Here is a 26,790-nt window from a genome sequence, read left to right as displayed (position 1 = left end):
GCTGTGGGGTGGTATGAAATCAGTGGGTTTTGCTTTCTCTGAGACCTAAGGGAAGCTTTCAGACTGACTTTGAGAATTTAGATTTCAGATACTTCTCTAGGTTGGTAAAAACATTTTTTCTGAATTTTCCTATGCTTTTCTTGCATTCTACTGTCCTCATTGTGTTATTCCAGAATTTCCAAGTGAGGTTTTCGGAAAAAAAATTATTCGTTTCCCCGATTTTTGCCAAATTGCCACGAAGGAACAAAAGTTACGTGTGGCATGATTGGGAAGGATTGTTATGTGGGAAATGGGGATCTGGGCTGGTCTTTATCAGGCTTGGGTGGCTTCCCACAGGAAGTAATTTAAAAATGTTTGGGAATACTTGATGCAGTAGTAGACATGCAGTAGGAATCAAACTGTGTGGGTGAAATAACAGGATTGGGACTGTCTGAGCCTTTGCAGAGTAACTCTGGTGAGCCACTCCCAGTGGTTGGGCTGTTCTGTGTAATTATCTCTAATTTCAGTTTTCTGCTACTGTTTTTTATAGTTCACAGTGGATCAAGTATTTCCATCAGCTGAAAACTTGGGAAAGCTTAAACGGAGGCTCCTTCTCTTTGGTGGCAGCGTGGAGTGCGTTAACACATTCCCGCTTAATTAATTTGCTGTGCTTATTAGCGAGCTTATTAGCGAGACTGATTCTAGTGTCTGATGCGTTGTTTTGGCATGCGGTAAGAACTTCTCGTGGCCAGGCTTTTCCTTCCCTGTAGGGTTCTGGCAGGTGGGAATGCGGCGGTGAACTTTGACTGCGAGAAGCAGAGTTACCGCTGTGGGGTTCCGCTCGGAAAGCTGAGCTGGGCGGGATGGGGGTGCAGCACCACAGGGAGGGGGGCGGTGTGACGTCACACGGAGCGAGGGCGAGGCCGTCGTGACGTCACCGGTGGCCCGGAGCAGTGTCGTGTCCGCCCCCACTTCCCGCCGCAGTGACCGGGACCGAGCCGGGCCGCGTCGCTTGTCCGAGGCGCGCCGTGACGTCACCGTGGCGCCGCGCGGGGCGGCGCGTTGCCGCGGCGACCGGACGCCGCGCGCGGGGCGGGAGGAGGCGCTGCCGCCGCCGCTGCACTGCGGCAAGGCGGGGCCGCCGCGCGCCCGGGGCGGGAGCGCTCCGCGCCGCTCCATTGGCTGCGCCCGGCGCGAGGGGGCGGGGCCTCGTCACCCGCCCCGCGCCCATTGGCGGGGGCCGCCCCCCTGGCGGCGCTGCCGCCCCTCCCCGTGAGGGGGGGCCGGGCGGTGCCGGCAGATGAGGGCGCGGCGCGGCGCGGCGGGTGCGGACGGGGCGTTTGCGGGTCTCGCTCGTCCCTCGGTGGAGTCGAGTCCCCGTCCCGCTGCTACCCCGGCACGTCCCGAGGAGGAGCCGCTGCCTGTCCTGTCCCGCTGACCCCGCGCCTGGGAACCGCCAGGTAAACCCAGGAGCGCGCCCGGGAGGGGTCCCGGCGGAGAGCGCCCGGGGGGGCCGTCGGGGTCCCCGCTCTGAGGGCGTCACACGAGGACGCTGCTGCACTTGTAGGGTGTCCGAGACCGGTTTTTATTATTTTAATTTAAACGCATTGTAATTTTTAATGTTGGCTGGTACGTGGGCAAGCTACAAAGTTGCTGTTGTTCCTCTCCCCTGCCTCATTCTGCACCATCACTTCCTTGCGTCTCAGGGCTGTGGATGGAAACCTTGTGCCCATCCCACCATCTTCACCTTCCCTCAGGTTGTGCGCCTGCAAGGGGTAGTTATTCTTCATTTCTACATTAATTATTTGCTTTAAATAATAAAAAAGTAGAACCAGATTGTGTGATTCCATGATGAATTTAACTCTTAGGAATCCTTTGCACTACTTAATTTGGAATTCTGAGTATTAATAGAAATTTCTGTTCTCACGTATCTTTCTATGCTGTGCATCTCAAATGAGTTGGTCAGAGTTAAATAATTTGGAAACTTTTTTCTTCTCCAATTTTCATAGTTGAGGAAAGGGTTAACCTGAGCTTTCCTTGCAATAACAGAGCAGTGAGAATCTGTAGAAGTTGTTTTTTTTCTCTTAACAATATGATTTATTACAGGCTTTATGTTGCTGCTTTTAGAGAGTTCTTGCATGAGACAGAATCTTGCATGTGTCTGTATTTCCAACAGGGTTTCCTAAAGGAGAAAAAAGCAAATATTGAATGTCCTGTATAAAGCTGCAAAGAGGAGTCCCATGCTCTTTCCAGAATAGAAATAAAAACACTTAACTTCTGTACGCCTGTGATTAAGTCTGTTCCTTCATTTGTCCTTGCAGTAATAAGCACATACAGAACTGTATTTTAATGTGCAAGATAAGCAAATAAAGAAACATGTATGAGAGACAAAGACTTGATTCTCTCTGAACCTGTCATCATGTTTTAGAGCACCTGTCATCCCTTCATGCTCGGGCTGCTTCATGGTCCACAGAGTTGATGTGTAGTAAACTTGTTACCAGTGAAGCACCCAGAATTTTTCCCTGTAAATTGCAGACTCAGATGTTGCCAAAAAAAATTGTTTTCCTTCTTTCTTCCTTTCTTTCTTTGATTTCCCAGTGTAATCATCCCATAGCACTAGCCCTCAGAATGCTTATTATGGAATATTGACGTTGCTGGCAATTTTACTTACATTAAGCCTATTTTATGGTGTGAGACCAGGGGATTATAATACTCCATCGTTTACTTATCTCATCCAAACATATTTTTAAACCAGCTGCTACATGTGTATGAACTAGCACAAGAAGTCAGCTCTGTATTTCATAACCACTGAGGTTTGCCCCTGGTGCTGACCTGTTCTGGCCCGGTTATTTCTCCTCCTAACAGCAGAAATGGGGGATGTTCCGGGGCTGGAATGTAATTGGTACCGACATCTATCTGCACGCTGACAGAGAGAAGTCTCCAACACAGAATCACCACAGTAACACTGCTTGAAAGTGCTCTCGGCGTGAGGGATAAGGGCACAGTGACTTCAGGGACTGATCCACTTTTCCCTGATAGTGGCATCTATTTTACTCAGAAGTTTTGGACTCGTATAACCTGCGAGGACCTTTCTCCTTTAGAATTGGCTATCTGGCATATTTTACAGCAGATTTCACTTAGATAGAATTGCTAAAAGGGTATGAAATTTTCTATAGGACTTGTCTTCTGCTTTGTGGCTCTTTTTCTTCTTTTTAAATCTCATGACTGTGGGAAGCAAGAATTTTCTCGGTGGGTTCTGGGCTTTCTCCTTCTGATTTAATTCAGCTGCTCTTTTGAGAGGATGAAAGCTTACAGTTACCTGCTGTGCTGATTTCTGTTTCTACCAGTAAAACAAGCAGAAAAAAGAGCTGGAACAGCTTCTGGAGGGAGAAAAAATCAGGGAGATTTTGTGTATTTTAAGCATCTTTTATTTTAGAAAGAGGGTGGTGCAAAAGAAACATCTACGTATAGTGTGCTTTTAGTAACAAGTTACCAGGTGTTATCTGGGTGTATTTTCTCTCAAATTCTCCGTCATTCTTGCATTATAAGTCAAAAATCTGTGTGTGGCTTTTAAGTTCTGTTATTTATGGGATCTGTTTAAGGTACTTCAGAAAAGGTCCAAGTTGCTTTCCAAGTGTGGGTCCCTCCTGAGCTTTTTGGCTGTGTGTTACTTGAGCATGAAACTCTTGATTAATGCCTGCAGTTCTTTCCCAGCATATGCTGAAACAGTACTTTGAACTTTTACTCTGTTCCCTGGTGCTGTGTATAAAATCCATTTGGAAAAAGAAGAAAAACCCAAAACTAAATATAATCCTGTTTTTTAAGGTGTTTACTGCTGTCCTCATATGCGTTGTTGTGGTGTTCAGCTTGAAGCTGAGGAATAAGAGGTTTTTGGAACGGCTTATCCTGGCTAATAAGGAGTTAGGAATGTCAGGTGTTTGGGATGAGAGTTGAACGAGATTCAGGTGTTGTTTCCTGACTCCGAAATATTGATGGCCCTTAAATAGGTATCCTGGTTTGGCTTCTGAATAATGGCAATCAGGTGTGCTGAGCAGATGGGGAGAGCAAGAGAGCGCAAAGCTGAGAGTAGAAGGTTTGTGGGAGCACATAACTGTGTTTGAATGTGAGTAAATTTACATTAACATGGCCCTCTGTAACTTAGGCTGTTTATTCTGAGATTGTGGGAAGCCCTTCTGTTGTGTTAGAGCACTCAGAGGTGTGATTTCCCCTCTGGAAAGAGGCACCTCAGGGGAATGGTGGATAATACCTGCTGCTCTTGGGTTGGGTTTGGTTTGGTGTGTTTTGTGCATCTGCTTCTCCCTCAGGGTTTTGTGAATATGTAAATTTTGTCAAAGAAGCCTCAGTACTTGACTTTAATGCTGTGGTAAACGCTTCCCCCAGTAATTTATGGAGTGCTGCAGGTAAAGTAGATCAAGCTTTAGCAAACCATGCAGTGAGACTTGCTAAAAACTCTTTCTCTTCTAGGCTTAAGTAGCCAAAGATGAGTCGTGGATTCTCAGAAAACAATAACTTTCCCTATGACAACAACCAAATGGTTTTGGATATGATCCTGTGTTCCCTAATTGGTGTTCCTCAGCCTATCGACTGGGACAGTGTGGCAAGGCTGGTGCCAGGATATACATCCAAAGAAGTGAGTTTACTGATAAAAGAATTTGTATGCTTTAAGCAGTGTTATATGGAGAAGAAAACATTTCTCAGGGGAGGGAGGAAAATGGAAGTTAAGGGGTTTTTTTCTAAAGTAATTTACACCTAACTGAAAATGTTAAATGAGCAGTAGATTGAAAAGAGGTGGGGGTTTTTGTTTTGTTTCTACAGAACCTGAGTATTGAAATTGAGAAATGTATTCTGCATTTTATTTCATTAGAACTTATACAGAATAAGAATGAAAATTACTGGGAAGGAAAAATTAAAAAAGTGTAGTAAAAAAAGGGAGCTGTGCTACGATATTCCAAACTCCATAGCTAAGACTTGGGTGGAAAGGATGCCAGTACCCACTAACCTCATGTAGGTTGTAGTATCCTTACTAGGAAACCTAATAACTCTCTATGCTTGTTGTTATAATGCTAAACAAGGAGGATTTACAGGCCTCTATTAGGTGAAGAGTGCAGTTGTTTCTTTTTTGATCCTCCAAGATGTGGATTTTTCTTTCTTTGGTTGGAACAGAATTTGAAGAACCTCTGTATACTTCTCTTTCTGGATTGCTGAATTTCCTGGTGAAATGCCTTGTTTGTTTTTTTTTTTAAATAATAATTTTGACTTTTTCATTTCTGAGAGGGTGTAAGCCAAGAAAAGAAAATGTCTTTTGCCCTTGTGAATCAGCAAAGCTGAAAGAAAACAAGCCAGTGGTCTTGACTTTCTTGCAAACCTAATCAAGTGTGTCAGCTCACATTTATAGCAGTGCTATTGGGCGTTGCTGTAACCTTGTATTTAGAACGTAAAAATGAAGGATTGGGTGTAGAAGCTTCTGTGGAATGTTGCTGCCTTTCAAGTGCTTGGGGACGTCTCTACCGTTCACCTTTCAAAGTGCAGACAGCACTGTGCACATTAAGCAAATAAAATAACAATATCAGTGAGCTCTCTCCTCATATTAATGAATGTGATTGATTAGTACATGTCTGATTACTCTGTTTTAAAGAACTAAATGTCTCAAATATGTGGAGTCCTTGTTTAAGGCAGTTACATAAAAGCACAGATACCCCTTTATTTATCTCTTGCATGTAGTAGACTGGCATCCCAAATTGGAAAGACTGTGAATATCAGAAGGATGTCCCTGTGTGCCCCTGGCCCAAAGGGACACTGGCATGGAGCAATGTCTGTTAGTTCAACCCTAAACAAATAAATAAATAAAACCAGCTGCTAATGGAGCCCAATACCTGTGTCACGGGAGGATCACCTGTAGAATTAAGTAGATTTTATGTGCAGGTTACCTCTGCGTAGGACTTGGCTGAACCAAACCTATAATTATGACTGTGTTGGTACAAATTTACAGAATGGAAAGACTTTCTAGTTCATCAAAAACAGGGAATGGGAAGTTTATAGAACTGCAGTGGGAATGAAAAATTAATAGAACTGCAGTGGAAAACACCAGTCCCTTTTGTCCAAATTGGAATGGAGGTCATAAAGTAAAAGAATAATGATGGTGAACCAATTTCTGTAGCCACTCTTACTAACATTTGACCATATTTATGGTAAAAGAACTAGTTACAAAATGAGAACTCAAATTCTCCCCATAACTTTCCCTGTTGAAAATGAGGCTTAAAATGATGGGGTTTAAGGAAATGAAAGTTGAAACAGGTTCTATCTGATTTTTTTCTCTTTCTGTATTTAATTATGGTAGCTATTATTTTACTGTGTTTTTATTTACTTTCCTGATAGCACTAACTAAATAGGAAGCCTTGTAAGTTTGATATCAGTAACTGTTCATGTGCAAAAGATGTGCAATATCCATCTCAAATCATAATTATTAAAAATGTACTGAAAGCTACTGCTTCATTGTCCTATCATTTAATCTTGTGACAGTGTGCAAAAAGGTTTGATGAACTAAAAAGCAGTGGAAGTTCACCTGTTGACAACCAGTATAATCCCCTGATGGCTGCTGGTGGGAGTCCCGTGGAAACTTTAGCTACGTACATCAAATCCTCCTTGCTCGATACACAGACAGAGTTTCAGGAGCCTGCTATTGGGCAGGATTCCATTACTATAACTGGTATGTTTTTAGTCATTCTGAAATATATTGGCTTTGATAATCAGTATGTGCATGCTTCTGTCCCGAGTGGTTAAGTCCACTCAGGAATAATAGTCATTCATCTTGGGGAAGTTTAGTATAAATGTCATGCATACAACAAGGCACTTGCCATTAGTTTAGTTTAAGAATCAATGTTTGCTTGGGTATTTTTGATAACTTGTCCTTCCAAGAGGCATGAATCCTTCTGCTGAATCCTCTGTTCAGGAGTTTTGGTGGTGTGCTGTTAACCCTACAGCCATCTGAAGTCACATTAAGCAGCGTTATTAAAATAACTGGAGAGTATTGTGAGGAAGAGCTGCAGGAAGCTGAGGAGGTGATCCCTCGAGGGCAAACCTTCCTCTCCCAGATAGAAGCCCTGTGTTTGACAAGGATGGGTACAGAGGAGTTGGAGCAAAATGTAGCTAAGTTTTGCTTTAAGACAGTCTTGTGTTGACATAAAATGTGTCCTAGTCAATTATGTCCCAGTAATTATATGGGCAGAAGAGGACCAAACACAATAGTTGTAAATTCAATCACAGCACAATTAAATATTGTTAACAATTCCTTAAGTACAACTTCTGTCAGAACTTGTAATTAAATGTGTGTGTTATTCTCTGATTTTCAGTGTAAACGGAGATGTTCCAGTGGCTATAGGACTTGGTAAAGGCATTGCATGAGAAATTTGCTTCAGTGATGAATAAATAATTTCTATGTGAAAAATTAAGATGTCAGTGAAATGTTTAAACAACGTGTTCTCTGTTAAAATGTCCTTCACTCCAGCTTTCGCTATCCTCTTTGCAGCAGAAAACAGCTGTTTGAACTTTGGATAAAGTGTTTTTAGTAACTCTAATCAAGGGATGCTATTGGAAAACTGTATATGGAGTGTCAAGACTGAAAGTGCTTCCCATCAGTTTTCAATTATATGTAGTTGCATGCATGATGTGGGATAAATGCTGCTGGCACCCAAATGCTGGTTTACAGGATTAGTAGCTTCCCAGTAGGCAGTTAACGAGCTGAGTCTGCTTCTAGAGCTCCTCAGACAGTTAGTGCATGTTTTCTTTCTAACAGTGTAATACATGTAATGACTATTAATGCACTTAAGTCCGGTAGTGTAATGTTTCCTATGACAAGATCCTAGCCTGAGATTATTCTCTGTTCTCTTTGCAGCTTTGGATAAATCATTTGCCCTGTTTATGTGTAATTTGTTGATATGAAATTAGGGTAATCAGTCTCTTTTTCTCACAGGCTTGGGTGAACTCACCTTCTTAGTATTTGTGAGGTACTCCTATATTTTAGAATTGGGGATTTGAGAAACTCCTGTATGTGAATGGTTTTTGTTTAATTAATTGCTTCCTAGTGGATTTAGTCACATTAGCTTATTGTTAGGATCAATATCAATAATTTTGGGCCTGTTTGCATTTGTTTGTAGTTATGAGTAACAGCAAGAAAAAGCAAATCAGACCATACTCATTCTGATCTGCATTCTGGTTTTGGCTGAGTTATAAAAGCTCATTTAATACTTGCTAATTATAAGGCAAACTGCTGGTAAGTCCCTCTGATTGCATTTCATGGCAGTAAACAAGCACATAGGATAGCCTTTTACCCAAGGTATTTATTATAAGGTTTCAAAAGTTAATCAATCTGTAAGCTTTGGGGGGGGCGGGGGGGGGGCTAAAAAGATATGAAGCAACGTATGGTGAAGTTCAGATGTCCCCATTAATTTGGCTGTGTTGCATATTCTTGTCAGCATTATTGCCTTCAATAAATCACTTCACTGTGTTCACAAGGAACTTGTTAATATTTGCAGACAGAACTGTTTCATACCATGTATTTCCACAGTCCCTTCTTTTAAAACTCACGCCTTTGATTCCAAACCCAGGGCTCCCACCTCATCTGCCTGCAGTGGGATGGCTGCCCAGAAAGCTGTGGCTTCACCAGCCCTTTCCAAGGTTTTACTGGGAGTGAATCTGTTGAGTGAATCTTCCCCTTCTCTTAAGTGGGCTCCCTCTGGTAAGGCCTTGCTAAGGCTTAACTGTGCAAGGCCTTAGGCTGCACCTTCAGAGAGTTTTGTTTCTTCTGCCTCCAGTGCAGTAATTTTGCTTTCCTGAGGGGTGTAACTGCTGTGTTCTGAGCCATATCATTTTTGTTGTCAGTCTGCTGTAGTTGTTTAGCCATAAGAGGTCTGTCTTAATCTTCTTCAGAAGAGTACAGCCTCTTACATTACGCAAGAGGGGAGAAGATGCTTCTGAACTCTTGAAATCTGAGAGAGTGGCGTAATCATGGAAAATCACCACCTTATGCGTTTTCAGTGGCAGACAGATATGTGCCCTTCCATTGTTTAAAAAAGACAATGATCTTTCTGACTTTTAAGCAAGATCATTGAAGTTTCAGATTGCAGTAATCCATTCACAGTTGGAAAAGAGATTCATTGTTTTAATCCTTGATCCAGAACTCAGTGGATGTGGTGACCTCACAAGGTGGTTGTGTCCACTTTCCACTGCTTGTAGTGCCTTTGTGAAGATCAGCCATTTGAAGTGCATCTGTCCTTTATTCTGGGAATAACCTCCATGATGTAGCTCTAGGACCAGACAAATTTCATGGTCTGCTCTCTTTGAACATTGTTTCACATGATCAGCAAGTTTAAGCCACGTGTGTGAGAAATTTGGCAGAAACAAACACAATCTGAGAGTCTTCTGCACTTCTTTTTGGAAGCTGCTGATTTCCAAAGCTGGCACATGATGGGTAAGGAGTGGGATAGGTCTCAAGTTATGGCCTGGCAGAAGCTTTGATGTGGCAGGGTCTTAGGAGCCACATCCCACAAAGCAGACAAGAAGAGCTAAAGGGATGGGTCGCATTCCCAGAAGGAAGTGCTGAAGGCTATGAGTCTTAAGCTCTGTGTTGAGCTGGGAGTGATCTGGGTTTGTAGCCAAGTGTCTGGGCAACCCAGCAATGCTGCTGCTGTGAGTTCCCAGTGTACAGCACTCAGAGCAGGAATCTGGATTGTTTAGTAGCCCTTATGGAAACAGATTTGTTCCTAGCTGTGTGCCATTACTCCACCATGACAGCCGTATTTCAGTTGCATTTCCAAGATGCTGAAGAGCAAAAGTTCAGGAATTTTTGTTCTAATGCAGCCTTTTTTCCTTACATTGAAGGAAGGCCCAGTGCAGCCTCCACAAGGAGTTGTTCTTCAGAATCTGAGAAAGGTCCTGTATATAACAGTGGAGAAAGCACTGACGAAACCCAGGGGTAAGAAAAGCTTTGTGTGTTTGTTATCTAGGGGCTTGTAGAACTGATAGGAAGATGTCGAAATTGCTCGTATTTTTCTACTACCAGAAAGAAAATAGCTGGAAACATCCTAATAAATGCTGTAAGAAATTTGGAAACCTTCCATTGCTACAGAAATACAAGGAGTTGTTTGAGAATGTGTTGTGTGCAGTAAGATATAAATCTGTGCATAGTGTTCCTCTGGGTGATTGATCACAGCTGGGGCAGGAATGGGAAACATACCTGATTTTAAAAAGGAATGAAACAAGATTGATGCTCAATTACACTTAAAAAAATATTCTGTGAGCACAGATTTGTCCTGTATAAAAGCAGGAAAAGAAAGCTGTAAATGAAGAATTTCCCCATGAATTCAAATAGCCATCCAGGTCACTTTCATTCCATCACATCCCTGTTTTTCACACTGTGTAAGTACACATAAAATAATGTTTGTTTGAAACCTAAGCATCTCTGTAAAGATGGCATTTACTGATTCTAGCTTTGAGCTTTTCTGAAGAAATAGACATTTTAATGTACAGTAAACCAATCTTAATATCCACAGATGAAAATTGCTGTTATTGTCCCTGGTGCCTCTGTAACTTAGGCATCTGTATCTGGTTACTCTTTTAAGAAAATTAAGAAGGGAGAACAAATAAGTTCTCCCTATAATTCAGGTTGCATCCTATAACAGAGGTGACCAAATTGTGGAATGGAGCTAGAAATTTTCTATTTCTGCTCCCTCAATTAAATCACTGTCATTATCTATAGGAGATATGCATCTGTCTTCTTCACCTATCTGACAATAGTTTCTATTAATAGTTAATAGCTGCACTTTGTTTTCCCTCTGTCAGTGAAACCCTGTTGGTGACATCAGTGTTGCAATGCGTGATCCAGAGTTGGACATGAGTGTCCTAATTGGCTTAGGCTCCTAATTTGCTTTGTGGCTTTTTTCTTTTGAGGCCAAATATGGTGATCCATGTGTGTGATGAAGCCAAAAACCTCAAAGAAGATTTTGTGTGTCCTCGAGACCTTTTGATTTCAGAGATGAAATACTTTGCTGAGTACCTGTCAGTGGATGCCCAGCGCTGGGAGGAGGTGGACATTTCCGTGCACTGTGATGTTCACATCTTTGACTGGCTGATAAGATACGTCAAAAGGAACTCTAAGGAGTCTGAGGCTAATGAAATGCCCACTTTAGGTAAAAGTAGATAATTTCTTGTAGGTTTGTTATGTTCTGTACTAACTGAAGATGAATGGGTTTGGTGCAGTTCAGCCCCAGCTGGTTTGTTTCTGACTGTTGTCATTTGTTATAGAAGTGTTGCAACAGAGATCTTGTGGTCATCTCAGCAGATGTCTGCTTTGCCAGCACTGACAGCTTTGAGGAAACATGTTGAAAGTTGAAGCAATAAAAAAACCCTAATATATTTTGGGATGTGATGTTTTAATTAAGAGTCTTCAGACCTCTTCTGACCAAGGACAGGGTGGTAGATTTAAAATGCTGATGATTGGTTTGTTTGTTTCTCCTCTGCTCCCTGTTAGTACAATTGCAATGTTTTCTGCAATTTCAATGCAATCCAATACAATGATAGAAGAGCCTTTGCCTTTATGGATTTTGAGGCAAGTTTTAAATTTTTAAATGAGCCTTTGCTACCATTTAAAAAGATATAACTTTCTTCTCTTGGTTTGTTTGTAACTTGCAATGCAAAGGTTATGTTGAGAAAATCTCAGCTGGGTGTGATGGCTACAGATAGAAGTTAATCTTGTGTAATTGTTTAGTCATTGTATCCCTATGAAGCCTCCTTCTCCAATTCTAATAAATTCCAGATTGTTATAGTTGTACTCTGACCACTGAAATGGTAAACCGAAAGTTTGCTTCTTAAGGTGGTTAAAAGGTTCTGGATACTAGAAGATGGAATGACAGGTTGATTGCTAAAATAATCACTAACACAGATGTTAAATATGAAGAGGGAGGGATGTGATACAAAATTACAAAAAAAAAAAAAAAAAATCATGTAAAAAGCCCCACCGTTTTTCTGTTTCCTTTTAGAGCCATCAAATGTCACATCAATCCTTATTTCTTCTGAGTTTTTGAAGATGGATTCATTAGTAAGTATTAAGAAAGATTGATTTTCTGGCTTGAGGGCACAGTTAATTACCAGGTGTCTTAACAGCTTGTTTGTTGTGCTTTGGCTGTTATGTAAACAGGTGCTGCAATGAGAACACTTTGAGATTTTTACCACCTTTCCTATTCAGTGCAGTTATCAAATATTTACAGAATCTCAGTGCAATAAAACTTAGAGTAAGTTACTTCTAAATGTGATGGTGTGATCTGGAGTGCTTGTTTTATATCCTTTTTACATGAATGACACTTCTGCAATTTAGGATCTGATTTTCCAGTTCTGTATAAGGAGTATCTGCTGACTTTGTTAAAATGTTTGTCAGAAGTTCTGTCATTGGGGTGATCCACAGTAAAGCACAGCTGTTGAAGTTGAGATCCATGTGTTTTGTGGTTCTATTTTAGCAATTGGAAGGTTACTGAAATTTTTGGAGGAAAACATAAACTAAGTCATGTTAATTCAGCATCCCCTTTAGGCAAATCTGAGGCTTGCTTTTTATTTTTAAGTCAAACTGAAGTAGTTTTCCAAATCACCACACTCTAAAAAAAATAAAAATCTTGAAGTGATTAGTATGAGGGTTTTTTGTCTAGAATTCCTTAACATTCATATTTCTATTTTTCCTAGGTAGAAAAATGTATTCATTATTGTCACGAAAATATGAATGCTATTGTAGCCACGCCGTGTAACATGAACTGTATCAATGCTAATCTTGTTACACACATTGCTGATCTCTTCAGGCACAATGAAGTGGAAGAGCTGAAGGACAAAAGAGACAAATTTAAGAGGTAACTTTTTTTGCCCTGTAGTACACTACTGGAGTGCTGTTGAGCTTTGGGATAATATTTTGTAACTGCTAAGGCTGTGGAGTTTGAAATTATATATTATATATATATTCTCATGTAATGTATTTTTCATGCAGAATTATAATGGTGTGACTCCAGAATTTGATATTTAACATTATGAGCAAAAGGAAAGAGCTTTTATAGGAAATGAGCAAAAGGAGAGGCCACACCAGGAGCATGGCATGGGCGAATTATTCATGAATTCTCACATGGGAGTCAGGATTAGAGTGAGAAACCTTTTATGAGATGACATGCTCCTAATTGGTAGGGAATGGTTTGGCTTCAGCACCCTGTGAACTCAAGATATTTAGACTTAGAATTCAGGATGGCTGGGAGGCTGAATAGTTGTGCTGGAATGCTCTTTCATACATCAGGACTCCAGCTTAGTGTGGAGATAAGGGCCAATTATTGGAGTACAGACTGACAGATAAGCAAGGTGAAAGTAAGGGAGGTCTTTAGTCAGTAGGGATGAAGGCTTACTTTAAGAATGAAGTGCAATTTCACAGCAATATTTACTAGTAAAAGGTCTGGTAGAAGCTGGCAGTTTATATTGGCAAGCAATATAATAAAGGGGTAAAAAATCAAAGTATCTCTTTTGTCATGCCTGTGAGAAGATGAGATGAACAGCATAATTTAAAGGACAATTATATTAAAAGTTAGATTCTGAGAGTGACTTTGCTTGTCAGAATGTAGTTGTTAATCTCACTATGCATAAAGCAATTCTCAGTCTTTTTCTAATGGGTGAGCTGTGTTGCTGTCATTAATAGTAAACTTTTCTGCAAGAAGATTGAGAGACTGTTTGACCCAGAGTATGTAAATCCAGATTCTAGAGGAAATGCAGCAACATTATACAGGTATGGTGTTTTTTCATTGCTATTTCAATAGCAAGGACAGTCCCTGTGTTTAGAGGTCCTGCTCTTACTCCAGTGCTTTCTTTCCTTCTTTCTCTTTTCTTTTTTCTTTTTTTTTTTTTTTTTAATCTAGGTGTTGTTTATGTAAAAAGCTGCTAACTAAAGAAACTGAAAGGAGAATTCCCTGTGTGCCAGGAAAAATCAACATAGACCAACATGGGAATATTGTCTATGTTCATATAAGGTAGTGAATATATACATATTTTTTTTATACATAAAATGTTTCTTCAACTCTATGATTTTGGGTGATTTTAGAAGTACTGCATGCTCAGACACATTACAAAATTAAGTCATAGATATGTGAAGAGTGTATGAAACGTCTCAACTCCTTGTATTACCTGGAAAAAAATTAAAACAGCGGGGTGTGATTATGATGATGTACTACTGAAATTCATTCAGCAGTGCTGCTGCTGAATGGAAATGGGAAAACTGCAGCCATGATTACTGGGAGGGCTATTTTGGGTTGCACTGCTTTAAATAGAAAATGCTCAGCTAATTCTTTCATCAGATGGTTTTAAGATGTGTGTGGTTGATGACAGATTGAATTAAATGCTGCATTTCTGCAAGGTTTGTTAGTGAAGGATAGACCCCACCATGCCAGTAAAGAAAGGCTAAGGAGAATTTTCTAGACTGACTTTATACTGTCAAATCAAATGCTCAACCTGCTTAAAGACTGCTATAAATAAACTTTGCCAGTTGTTTTTCTGTTCCTGGAGTATTTGTCAGAGGAGCCTGCAGGACCTGTTCTGTGTGTAAGCCTGATTCGTTTGGCACAAATGTGTAATTGGAATTCTGTCTGTCTGATCCATGGCTGTGAACAGCTGGATTCTCCTGTTAATGAAGATTAGTCCATGATCAGCTGCCGTTCCCTCTCTCCCCGCATGCCCCCTTCAAGGAGGATGCTGGGAGATTAATGACAGGAGACCTTTCTCATCAGATTCGTTTTGTTCAGAACAACCCAAACAGTTCCATATCATCTCCCACCAGTTATTCCAAGGTGTGGGATAAGTTTTGTGTCACAATCTAAATAGAACCAAATCTTGTGCCCCTGTCCTGACCTATTTAAGATCACTGCTGATTAGTCACGTAGAATTCATTGATTGTATTACTTCACTTAAGCTGAGTGTATGTAGCTGCTCTGCAATTCCCAGCAGATAAATGTGCAGGGCTTTAAAGTTACTCAGAGGATTATCCAGATTCTTATTATCTGCCTTGTGCTACTTGTGATGCTTTGCTACACAGAATATGTTTACTGAGAAGTGATGCTGGCCACTAATGAATTCAGGCTCAGGAGTTAATACAATTCTATCTTTAATGATTTAAAAATAGGTTTCTATTTATTGGTCCTCTGATGGTGCCTAGAACTAACTTTTGACTGGAAGTAGTGCTTTCTTAGTCTAGGCTAGGCGCATATATAACAAAAGTTATTCAGGCTAGGGCTTAAAATTGGGGGGAAAATTTTATCTGCTCTTTCTGAAGATAACATACCCCACTGCAAGTTGCATATTCTCTTTTGAGTTCTGAAGAGGTGTGTCTTATTTGATCACAAGGAAGAAACAAAGTCCTGTATTTTTTAGACTAGAACTGTCAGGTATGGACCTTCATCAAAAGGGCATGAGCTTGTGTTTTGAAACTGTATTTCTTAGCTAAGTAATTATTGTTGTGGTGCAAATACATAGAAGATGTTAATCTTAGCTTATAAATTTGCAGTATATGGCTCTTGAGATGAGTCCAGCTGTAATTCTTGGTTACGAGTGAGTTTAGGATGTTGTGAAAGAACAAAGGCTCTTCTGTCATGCTCTGAATTTAATAACCATTGTCTCACATTGTACCCTTCCGGTTGTAACTCTGCTGTAGGCTTTTCACCAGTGTGTTTTCTGCTCGTTCTCCACCTCACGGTTCTGGCAGCAGGATTGAAACACAGTCATGACTGATGCTTTGCTTTTTCAGAGACAAAACCTGGGAAGTCCATGAGTATTTAATTTGCCTTCATGAGGAGCTGAAATCCTGGCGAGATGTTTACTGGCGTCTTTGGGGGACTGTCAATTGGTTGACCTGCTCAAGATGTAACCAGGTTCGCGTCGTTTCACTTTGGCTTGTGGTGGGTGACTTTTGGAGGGTGAAGAAGGGATTAAAGCAGTTTGGAAAATATGTGGTAATAAAGCTCGGTATGCATTCTTTACAGTGCAAAATTTTTACTTCCATAGGTCATCTCACCCCTCTCTCTCTCTCTCTCTCTTTTTTCTAATGTAGTCTTTCCTGTGCACTGAATTCTCCCACTGCCAGTACCATTCGCAGCCAGTCCTTTATCCAGGTGTAGCAAGTGCCCTGGGCTCGACTGGCACAGGAGTGTATCCCTGTTGTAACCAAAAAGTTCTTCGGTTTGACCCTACAACCCTCCCAAAGGTACTTCAATACCAGCTCTCTTTTAAAAGAGCATAACACATAGTGGGGGGGGAAAAAAAGTGTGTTAGGAAAATGGATCTTCGTCCAAAATAAGGATTGTAATTCAAAACTTGAACTTTTGTTATTATACTTGCTGAAATTAGTTCTTCCCATTAACTCCAATATTTGATCTTCTGTCTCTGTGTACTGCAGGGTTGCAAAGTGAGGGATCACATGGTGGAGTTACCTCCAGAAAGTGAAGATGGGGATGCTTTGCCATCTCAAAGTGAAGATGGGGATGCTTTGCCATCTCAAACGACTCAGATCTTGAATGATCTGCTGCATCATAGAGATGTTATCGTTGTTCCTTTCACTAAGGATGAGAATAGGTAAGAACATTGTATTGTGTTACTGAAATAACTCAGCCTTCAACAGTGAACACGTGTGCTTGTTATATTTGAGTTCTCTCCCTTTTCAAAATGAGTCATAGGACTTTCTAAGGGTAACTTATTTTTGGTTGTTTACTTGGAAACTGGGAAGTGAAGAACAAATACTTTTTCCTTTTATTTTTCAAGCAGGCATTTAGTCATTCATAAGCATTCACTTATATCTTTATATTTTAATGTATTGCTATTGAAATGCTATGTGGCTGACTGATACGTGTTGAGTGAATTGAGACTGATTCTGAAGTTGTGGAATAGAAAATATTTTTGGTTTATGTATTTCTCTCTAAGTGATTCTGGTATTGGGCTCAGTGATGACAAAGGCCTTGAATGTGATGTGCTTGTAGAACCAAATACACCGTGGGGCCCCAAAACTGGAGAAATCAATGCTGTGAGTGCTGATGCTTTTCCTTCCTTTTTTCTAATAATGAGGATTCTTTGAAGAAGTTGTTGAACAAGTTTTAATAAATAAACCCCATACATTGTTGGAGGAAGAAGCACACTGCTGGGCATTGCAGGATAACATAGGTACAAAATTCCTGGTTGGTGAAAAGGCAAACCTTTTCCCATGTCTGCTGGAAATATTTCAGTATATAAGAGGGAATTTTCCTTATGTCTGGTGCTTTCCCCACCCCATTCTCAAATTGATGATACTTAAGGATCCAGTCAAGCTGTAAAATACATCGTGTGGCAAATGTTTAAGTAATTGCTGCCTTGGTTTTGTCTGCTGATGTATCTGAGGTTCTCCATGACTGCTGCAAGTCCACAAAAGATGACCAGCAGCTTGGGTTGTGTTTTGGTTGAGGTTGGTTGGTTTGGGGGTTTTTTCCCTTTCAAGATGTGCAAGATTTTACTTTCCACAGCAAGTCAACAGAGATACTTTCTAAGGCATATTTAAGGAAACTGATATGATAATGCCTCTGGTTTAAAGACAATGTTCATGCAATGATAAGTTTCTGAAGTTCTGGAACTTCTGATAACTTAGTGATACTGATGGTAGCACAATGCTGTTGACTCCATGAGAATTTCAATCAGAGTATCAGAAGTTCTCCCACTATTAAATTTAATCTCTGTAAAAACAGGGTACATAACTTCCCTCCTGTCCTGCACTGATTTTCCATCAAAAAATCAGCTGTAAACATTTTTAATGCTAAGCTTAGGCACACTAGAACATGAATTGGCTGCATTTAATTGGTCACCGCTTTGCATCCTGCTTGGGTTTAGTCATTCCACCAAAATTTAGACTTTAAGATGGGAGGAGGCCTGGGAGTTACCAGTGTAAAGTGCTGTACTATAACATAGCACCCCTATTTTTAGAATTCATCTCACTTTTTCATTCTAATTATTTTTGGCTTGTTAACTTATATGCCTTTCTCTCTCTTTGTGACTACAGTTTTTGTCTCTGAAGAACTGGACTTTGCAGCTGGTTAGTAAAATACTTATTACTTTAAATATTTGGTCTTCTGTACTAACAGAGAACTAGCTTTGATTATCATTTGCTAGCTAATGAGACAGAAGTTGTATTTCCTTGCTTTTGCTTTGCTTCAGATGTTGCAGTATAGCAACAGTTTTTACAAGAAGTGTGAAGTACTACTTTGGCCTTAATAGAAATCAAAAATTCCCTTAAATGTTTTTATAAGTGGCAACAGCCCACACTAGAACTGCATGCATCAGTTATTAATAATTTTTTAGGCTGACAGAAACATAACTCAAAATCCAAGGTTTTGAGTATCTGTCTCTGTTGGCTGGTCTGAGGTGCTTCATGTCTTCATTGTTAAGCTTTCTCATTCCTCATTACTAGGCACCCATTATCACTTAATTTAGATACATGTGTATATTCAAACAATGCAAACATCACATTCCTGAACATTTCCATAATTCCATGCTGAGCTGTTAGGAACTGTTCACTGTTACATCACTGAGATAGGGAGCTCTGTTGGATATCAGCTCCTGCAAGAGAGATTTAATATGTATCATTTAATAGAAACCCAGCCTCACTTTTAATCCCTGGCTTCTCCTGGTGTTGATTAGAAACAGCAATCACTGTTATCTGAAGAGGAGGAGTACACCACTGGCTCAGAGGTCACTGAGGATGAAGTGGGGGATGAAGAAGAAGTGTGCAAGAAACCAGGTACAGCAAGTTTTTACAGTCCTCCTTTCTGGAGTTACCGGATAGGGATTTGAGGCAGCAGAAGTCCTCTCTAAGCAGATTTTGAACATTAGCTGTTTTGAAATTAAAAACCAGTGTTACTTGAATTTTATTTCTAGTTTTTCTGTGGTTAGGTACAAATTACTCCACTGCTCAGTGCCATCAAAAATCACTGGCAAACAAGGAAATCTGCAGCTATTCATGTCTGAGAAGTCCTTGGAGTTATCAAGCACTTATTTTGCAGGAAACTATGAAATTAATGAAATTTCGTGTAATAAACGTTGAAAGAAAAGGCAGCAATTACATGACTGCTTTTACATGCAAAAAAAAATTTGCAGAATATTCTTTTGATTACATAGAGGAATGACTGGTTAATGTGGCTAAAATTGTGTCTGCATTGAAGCTAAACTTTTTATGGTCTAAAAAGATTTTTATTCGTTTTTTAACGTGATAATGGTTTTAGGAACATGGAAAACCAAAAAGCAACTTTTCACCCTGCTAATGATTCATTCACACAGAGGCAGTTTTTGTTCTTTTTGTCTTTACTCAAAGGGTATGGATTTGTAGCAGCGTGTTAAAAAAAAAATCAAATTTGAAAGAAAATTTTTGTCCTTTAAAGTTGTTTGATCTGATATTGTTTAGAATTTATTCATTTAATTGTTATGGTCCAGAATGTAGGTTGTATGTGTACTTATTTTTAAATGTAAAAAATTTATGCTGTTATGTGTAACCACTCTGCATTTTAAATACATGCTTGAGTTTCTGTATACTTCTCATAGAAAAGCATTTGAGTAATGTGTGTTAGCATGCCTGCAACACTAACAAAAGGAAAACAGCCTGTTAATTTACACTATTTGTTAAGAAACAGAGGGGAAAAAATACTTCAGCAGCTCTGTAGTTGAGAAATTCCAAGTATCTGAGGGTATGAATAGATATTTCTTCCATTAGCAGGGAGAAAGGAGAAATTAAAGAAATCCTACAGGCACCCAAAGAAAGTGGTTTCTTCACCCAGTGTTCAGAAAAAGGAGAAGCTGTCTGACAAGGTAAAATCACAGCTGTGAATCCAGGCTCTCTGGTTGGGTTAAATAATGAGGAATTCTCTCTAAGTTTTGGACTTGACCTTAAAAATGTGGTTTTCTTTCTTCGACAGTCAAGTTCCCGAGATGCATCTCCGTTCATGTAAGTCATTTTCAAAGGCCTTGAGAACACATTTTAGTATCTCCCTCTTTGTAAGCTGTTATGATAACAGGGTGTGCACCTTTCTCTTCCAGTGTGAGCATGCAGCAGAACAAATGGGACGCCTCCAGGTCCCTGAGATTCAACCAAGATGCTCAAAGAGAAGATGGTCTGTTCCTGCATGAGTTTAGCTTTCCTAAAGTTAATATTACGCAAAGAAAATTATTCCGCTAATTTCTTTAAAATATAGCTAGTTAAGCCCCTTTAGGGTGAATTTAATCTCAGATACAGCAATGGGGTTTGGGGATTTTGTGTGATTTATGTGCTTTGTTTGGAATATCAGCACATAACCTACAGAGATTATAGCTGTGTCATCTCATGATTATAAAAGTATGCAGATATTTTTTCCTGCATGCCTGTGGCATTTGTTGTCTGTGCAGATAAACAGAGAAACATCCACTTTTATCTCTTTCACAGTCTCTCTGACTAAAAATATTCAGAATTGTATTAATTTGTTCTGCCTTTTTTAATTTCTTCTGAGAGTCTTGTGCAATTTTGCTGTTTTGAAAACCTCAGCCTCAAAACCATTTCCAGAGATTTTGATCTCAGTGTAGTGCCTCAGGCTGATTCTGGTATCTGCCAAGGCTGCTGAGGCTACATCCTGCATCAGGGTTTAGGATCTTGGGTGTTCAAGATTTTTATATGAACTGAAAAAAATTACAGATCCAGTATCACTAAAGTCTTTGTCTAATCCTCCTTGTATTCAGTAGCAAGGAAAAATGCTGTTCTAAACAACCTTTCTTATTTCTGGCAGATCAGAGAAGAATGTCTGAGATCACAGGGCACTTAATAAAAATGAGACTGGGAGACCTTGAACGAGTCAAGTCCAAAGACAGCAAAGAAGTAAGATTTGTCCTGGCAAAATGTAGTGATTACAGAGCTGAAGTGAGCCTTGGTTAGCAAAAATATTAAACACAAAATAACATCTGTTCAATACTTAAGCTAAAGAATGAATTTTATCAATCTTCATTTTGTTCCAAGCATGATTTTTTTGAGGATTATAGTTTAAAATAGTATTTAAAGTTTACTGCCTCTAAAAACTGCTCATGGGAAATAGAATGGGGTTAAAAAATTCAGTACTGGGCTGTGGTAATGGACAAAAGAATGCCATAGGTTCTGCTGACTTTTAGTGATTTTTATGGAAAGTCACTGATTACACTGAAGTCATGTCAAAACTTGATTATTTTTTTCTGGATTCCAGTATGCAGGAGGCATTTATTCTAGACTTGAAGCTCAGATAAAAGCCTCAGCGCAGGTCAGTGCACGACAAAGCAATGCTGAGAAGAATCCCAGGTAAGATTTTAAAATAACAGCAAGAAAAACTCAGGGATTTTGGGGGTGTGGGGTGGTGGGTGTTTAAAGAAAAACACACCTCATTTCACACACGCTTCTTATGGATCAGCTTCCACCAGGTTAAGCTCTCTGAGGTGTGAAAGCTTCCCTTTGCCTCCCAGTAGAGCTGGGAGAAGGACACGCTTGGAGCCATGCTGGGGGGAGGTTCACTGCAGCTCCAATATCATTTCTTTTTGTGAAATTGTGGAAAACCGGAAAAGTCTTGGCTAAGGCTTTTAGCCTGTTCTTTGCCACCTTGTAAAACAAAACCAAAAAACCCCTACACCTCCAAAACCTGCATTAATAATGTAAAAAAACCAACATTAACAATGTAAATATGTTTCTTGTGTGTTTTTAACCCAGGTCAAAAGCCCGTTTTGGTCCAGGCCGTCCCACATAAGGAGTCATGGACACACTTTAGCCAGAACTCGTTCTTGCTTCCTGAAACTCCACTGCACTCTGCCAGGTGGAGAATGCACATCTCTGAAAGCTTTCCAGTGACTTATTTATTACTTTAAGCCTTGTAAATTATTTTGTGCTATAAATTAATGCAAACCCAATAAGGTCTGTACTTATTTTAATTGTAAATATACTGTTTCTTAAATTTAAATTTAATTGCTTTTTTTAGGCTACTGCATTAAGTTGCATAGAAAATAATATTTTATAAATCTACAAAATTAAATTATCAGACTAACTTTATTTATGGGGGAAGACACAAATATGCCTTTTGGTATGCTAGAAATACTGAAAAGGAAAAAGCAAGACTACTGAATTCTGAATGCAGTCAGCAGCATTAACCAAGTCTCCTCGTGTATTTATATTGTGTTGTATTTAATGGTACATTTTAGGTCAGTCTTCTGGGGATTTGCATTTAAAGTCCATGACAATAGCTGTGACTTAGACTAGTTTAAGCAAAATTTCATGCAGTTCTGAGGCTTCGTTGTGTACATCACACAATGCCCACTCCTCTGAAGGTGGGTAGCAGGTAGGGACTAGACCTCCAAAGATGCTCTCAGTGCCATGATGGTGCAGCATTGCATCTTGCATGCGAACCACTTGCTTTTCTTGTATATGAAATCTATACCCATTCCTGACCCCCTCCTGCACGGGACAGTGCTTTGTTCCTTTCTAAAACCCAAACCTTAGGATGCAAAGCAGTTCTAATTGATGCTATGCCACTAAATTTCTGAGCAGATCCAGTACTGATTCTGTATCTTTCAATGGAGATGTATCATTACAAAGGCTTGTGCATGTAGATCTTTTGGGTCTAGTTACTCCCTGAAACTTGCCTGATTAATACTGTTTAGAAGTCAGATGCACTTTCAAGGTCTGTATTTGGAGCAATAGAATACAAATCCAGGGCTGCCAAAATGAAATAACTTGTCTAGAAAATGTGTTGCATATTAGCAAAGAAAATGGCAATAATAATAATAATGGCTGAATTCAAGGAAACATGTTCTGACTTTTTGAAACAGGTAGAAAGAGCACTCAGGGAAAGCTTATTCCAGCTCCTGGCTGTACAGTAAATTGTGAGTTTTGGAATTAAGTCAGCAAGATCCTGGGTGGGAGGGCGGGGTGGGGTAAGGAGAGGGGGATTTGTTTAAATGCTCTTCTCTCCATTTGGGTTTTTTTGTTTGTCTTGTTTCTTGATGATTTTCGATAAGTGTTAGAAGACTAGGATAGCAATACTTGAAAATACTGCTGTCAAGGTGAAAGATTTTTACTGAAACAATTAAAAATCAGTGTTACTTGTGTATTTTGTCCAATGCTGTAGCAAATCTGGAGCCCAGTGAAACCAACAAGCAAAATGGGTTTTCAGTGGCTTTGATGTCGGGCAGGAGCGGTAACTTTGCAGAGTGCTTTAATCTGTATCAAATAAATAAGGTTTTGTGAATGCCTCAGGCCTGTTTGCAAGTACTAAGGCAGTTTGAAGCACTTGTAGTCAATATTGGAAAACTAATTGTTGTTTGTTGAAAGTATTATAACATCCATCAGGTATGAAAATGCAGTAGAAAAAGTGTTTCGCTACAATTTTGTGGCTTCTGATAGAGGATTGTTCCAAATTCCCATGGTAAACCTGGCTATGAAAGTTGCAGGCTGCATGTGTGTGTTTAGTTTTCATACAACTACTGACTAGAAGAGAAAGGAAAATTCTGCTGGTTTTGTTCTGTGGGAAAGTGCAAGTTCTACGTGCCAGTATTGTTTTACTCAAAAATATTTTTGAGCATATACAAATAATATCCATGATGTGCAGTCATATCTTTTTTCCCCATGCCAACCACCTTGAATTTTTATCTTGTATTAATTTTGAAAATTTGTCTTGGTTTAATGGAAATAAACATTATTAATTTAAGAAGTGTGTGAGTTCTTTATAGATGCTTTTAAGAACTAAGTATGTGCATAAATATTGTTTGATGGTCTCAATCATGCATGTGTATTTGTGATTAAATTGCAGCATCCTCATACAGGCTTTTTATCTGTCAAGAACAGGATATCATTAAATGCAGAGCTACTCCAAATCTACAAGAACTTAAAAGAATTTTTATCTTCATCAAGTTTTGGAGCTGGATTAAAAATTCCTGAGTGAGCTGCCCTACAACTGACCCAAGTATGCAAAATTGTCAGAATAAGCTATGTTTAAAAAAAACATTTAACTTTGCTTTGTACTGCCACAGTGCAGATTGTACCATTTAAACAATCTGTTAAATCTGTGAATACGATTAGTTTCCATGATTCTGTTTCTAGGAATTGCTATATGGATGTCTTGGGTGTCCTGTATTTGTGCAGTTGGTGTATTGGGAAGGCTGCAGTGTGCATCCTGCTGTCACACGTGGGTATAAACGAACCTACTGCACTCTGGAGCTGTGGCTGTTCCCTGCATGCCCAGAAATCTTGGAGAAAGGGACAGAATTTTAGATTCAGTGATGGCTCCAAGGGAAAAAGATGTGTTAGGAGAAGTGTGGACATATGGTTGCCCCAGTCTATGAATAGTGTGGGCATGTTTGATGTGACTGAGTAACACCTCCTCTTGGACAGAAGGGAATCAATTTTTTAAAAATCATTGTTTTCTGTTCTTCTTGAGTGCTCAGACATATGGGATTGTGTTGGGAAATTGGTCCTGTGCATTAGATGCTTGCTTGAGCCACTATATCGAGTTTCTGCTTCCATTTAGGCACCTCCCTCCCTACTCTAGGCCAGAATAACACCTTAAGTTATTCCTGATATTCAAGAGAGCAGCACACACAGACCCTGCAGACATTCCTCCTGCAGCTCAGTGAAAACTAACCTTCATGAACTGTACCACTGTGTTCTGAGCTTCTTCCTCTATTTCTTAAGTTACAGAGTCACAGAATCCTTTAGGTTGGAAAAGACCTCCAAGATTGAGTTCTATTTTTGAGGAGGTAAAGAAGACTTGACTCATGCTAAATTTATCTTATCATAGGAATAGATTCACTGCTGAATCCCCTCCTGGCTGTATCTATAAACAAAAGCAGCCCAAGGCTTTTCCAGGCTTGAGGCCAAGTGATGGGCTGTGTCCTTGAGGTCAGTGTCTTGTCCTGTCTTTGGGCAGCACAATGGTGGAGGCTGAAGGATCCATCAGCTCATTGGAAAGCTACAGCAAGTGGCAAAGTTTAACAGGACTGTGAGCTCCTCTACTTTGGGAATCATAGGGGCATTGAAGGCTAGTTTTTGGGAGGTGCTGCTGTTGTTCTGGACCAAGACCCTCACAGCAAAACCAGTGTTGCAGCTTCCAAAGAGAATTAACAGAGTAGTGCTGCATGTCAGAGCAGTTTTCATTCTACACCTGCCTGTATGGGTTTGTGTACACTAGAGGCCTCCTTCCTTCAGCTTTTGGGCTGCTTCCCCATGGATAATGTGGGAGGTGTTGCTGGAGTTTGATCCTCTAAGGTCTTGTGCCACCTCTCATGGCTGAGCTTCCAGCTCTCTGGGAAGCCTCTTGCTAACAGAGCTCCCAGAGCACACTGAGGCTGCATTGCCTTCCCTCTGGTTTGGAATATCCAAAAGTAAGTCTTCTTCACTGGATTAAGGCTTCCAGCACGTGAATATTTCCAGTGGTCAAGAGGCTTGGTGCCTAGAAGTTTTTGGTACAAATATCAGATTATGTAGGCTCTGTCCTGGCTGCAATAGCCCAAAGGTGTTCGGTGAATGAGGTAAGGGAAATTCTTTTCCTTTTTCTTCTTCACAAGAGGCATTTTGTGCACAGACCTGCCTTCCTATTTTGCCATATAAACTTGCAAAGGCTTGGCCAGCATGGACATGGGGAACAATCAGCTCAGGGAGGAAAATTACCTACCTGAGATTGGCACCAGCAATAAATAACACCACTGAAGGCATAATCACTGCTGCATGTGGCCTTTGTTCAAAATTCACAGTGCCCATGCTTGAATTCTTTAAATATTTCTTTAATTGCTTCTGTTTGAGTTGCTCCCACATTTCAATTATTCAAGGCTAGGACAACACAATGGTAATTTTATTTTTAGTTGTTATATGCAATTTTATTGTATTTTGTGTTCTTGTTCAGCCTACAGTAATTACTTTAGTATCCACGGTGACTAAACATGCTGGCACAATCACGAAAAGACCTTGGGCTGGCAGCAGTTTCCTTTCTGTGTAATCAGTTGCTCCTTCCAATTAAAGCTATATTTACCTACAAGGGATGCATTCATTCATGTAGTTTGTTTCCATTATTTGTAATCTTTGATGTTCTCTAGGAGCTTGAAATATTGGTGGTTTGGGGATTTTTTTTTTTTTTAGGTAACTTCATTGAAGTAAAATGTTTTAGCTGCCTGCTAAACTTATTTTCAGTGTATAGTATCTGTAAAATACTAGACATGCTTCAGAGGTGTCTGCTTTCGTCACATCAGTTAGTAACCAGTTTTCAAACAGGAATTCTGTGTTTATTCCTTGTGGAACAGAGCTATGTGAAGATACTCCACCATCATTACAAGATCAGAAGGGGCAATGCTGGCCCCTTTGGCTTTTAACACCCCGTTAATTTTCTTTCCCAGAGAATATGTACATTTCTCTCACGTTGGCCAGGACATCTTGCTAGTTTATTCTCATGTCTAGTTGGAATGTTAAAATAAAAATGCACTTGTCACATTTTGTGTTACAGCAGAAATGTGAATTTCCTTGTTGGTTTATTTTTTATTGCCCAAAAGGACTTTGATCTCACAAGCTGAAAATGATAAGCACGTTATATGATTTGTGGGTTGCTCTCAGAGGCTTATTCCGGTCTTGTTATCGGTGAAGCATTTGTCAGGATAATAACTAACCTATGATATGGCAAATGAAATGATTCTTTGCAAATATTCTAGATGAGAAACAACCATCTGGTTTTGCCTTGAGTTGGATATTTTTCCTGCAGT

The 26,790-nt window shown here is 39.9% G+C and overlaps 1 protein-coding gene across 3 annotated transcripts; it reads left to right on the top strand.

The window, feature by feature from the left end:
• Positions 1-1,265: 1,265 nt before the first annotated feature.
• KIAA1841 (KIAA1841 ortholog) lies at positions 1,266-26,524 on the top strand. Of its 3 annotated transcripts, XM_032103750.1 has the most exons (21): positions 1,266-1,439; positions 4,465-4,630; positions 6,520-6,706; positions 9,877-9,970; positions 10,945-11,183; positions 12,033-12,091; positions 12,727-12,887; positions 13,712-13,798; positions 13,929-14,039; positions 15,806-15,929; positions 16,109-16,261; positions 16,454-16,629; positions 16,975-17,074; positions 18,077-18,109; positions 18,715-18,814; positions 19,781-19,875; positions 19,983-20,011; positions 20,104-20,177; positions 20,823-20,911; positions 21,270-21,361; positions 21,764-26,524. In XM_032103750.1, the coding sequence occupies exons 2-21, from the start codon at positions 4,481-4,483 to the stop codon at positions 21,798-21,800; spliced, it is 2,190 nt and encodes a 729-aa protein (XP_031959641.1). In that variant the 5' UTR covers positions 1,266-1,439; positions 4,465-4,480; the 3' UTR covers positions 21,801-26,524. The 3 variants fall into 3 exon arrangements, with proteins under 3 accessions (XP_031959641.1, XP_031959643.1, XP_031959642.1); XM_032103752.1 differs by lacking the exons at positions 1,266-1,439; positions 6,520-6,706 and having other exon boundaries at positions 4,550-4,630; XM_032103751.1 differs by lacking the exons at positions 1,266-1,439; positions 4,465-4,630 and having other exon boundaries at positions 6,626-6,706; positions 7,350-9,970.
• Positions 26,525-26,790: the final 266 nt, after the last annotated feature.

The sequence above is a fragment of the Corvus moneduloides genome, chromosome 3, assembly GCF_009650955.1.
Source record: "Corvus moneduloides isolate bCorMon1 chromosome 3, bCorMon1.pri, whole genome shotgun sequence".
Classification (NCBI taxonomy): domain Eukaryota; kingdom Metazoa; phylum Chordata; class Aves; order Passeriformes; family Corvidae; genus Corvus; species Corvus moneduloides.
The sequence above is the reverse complement of the archived record's forward strand: the minus strand, read 5'-3'. Positions and strand labels throughout refer to the sequence as shown.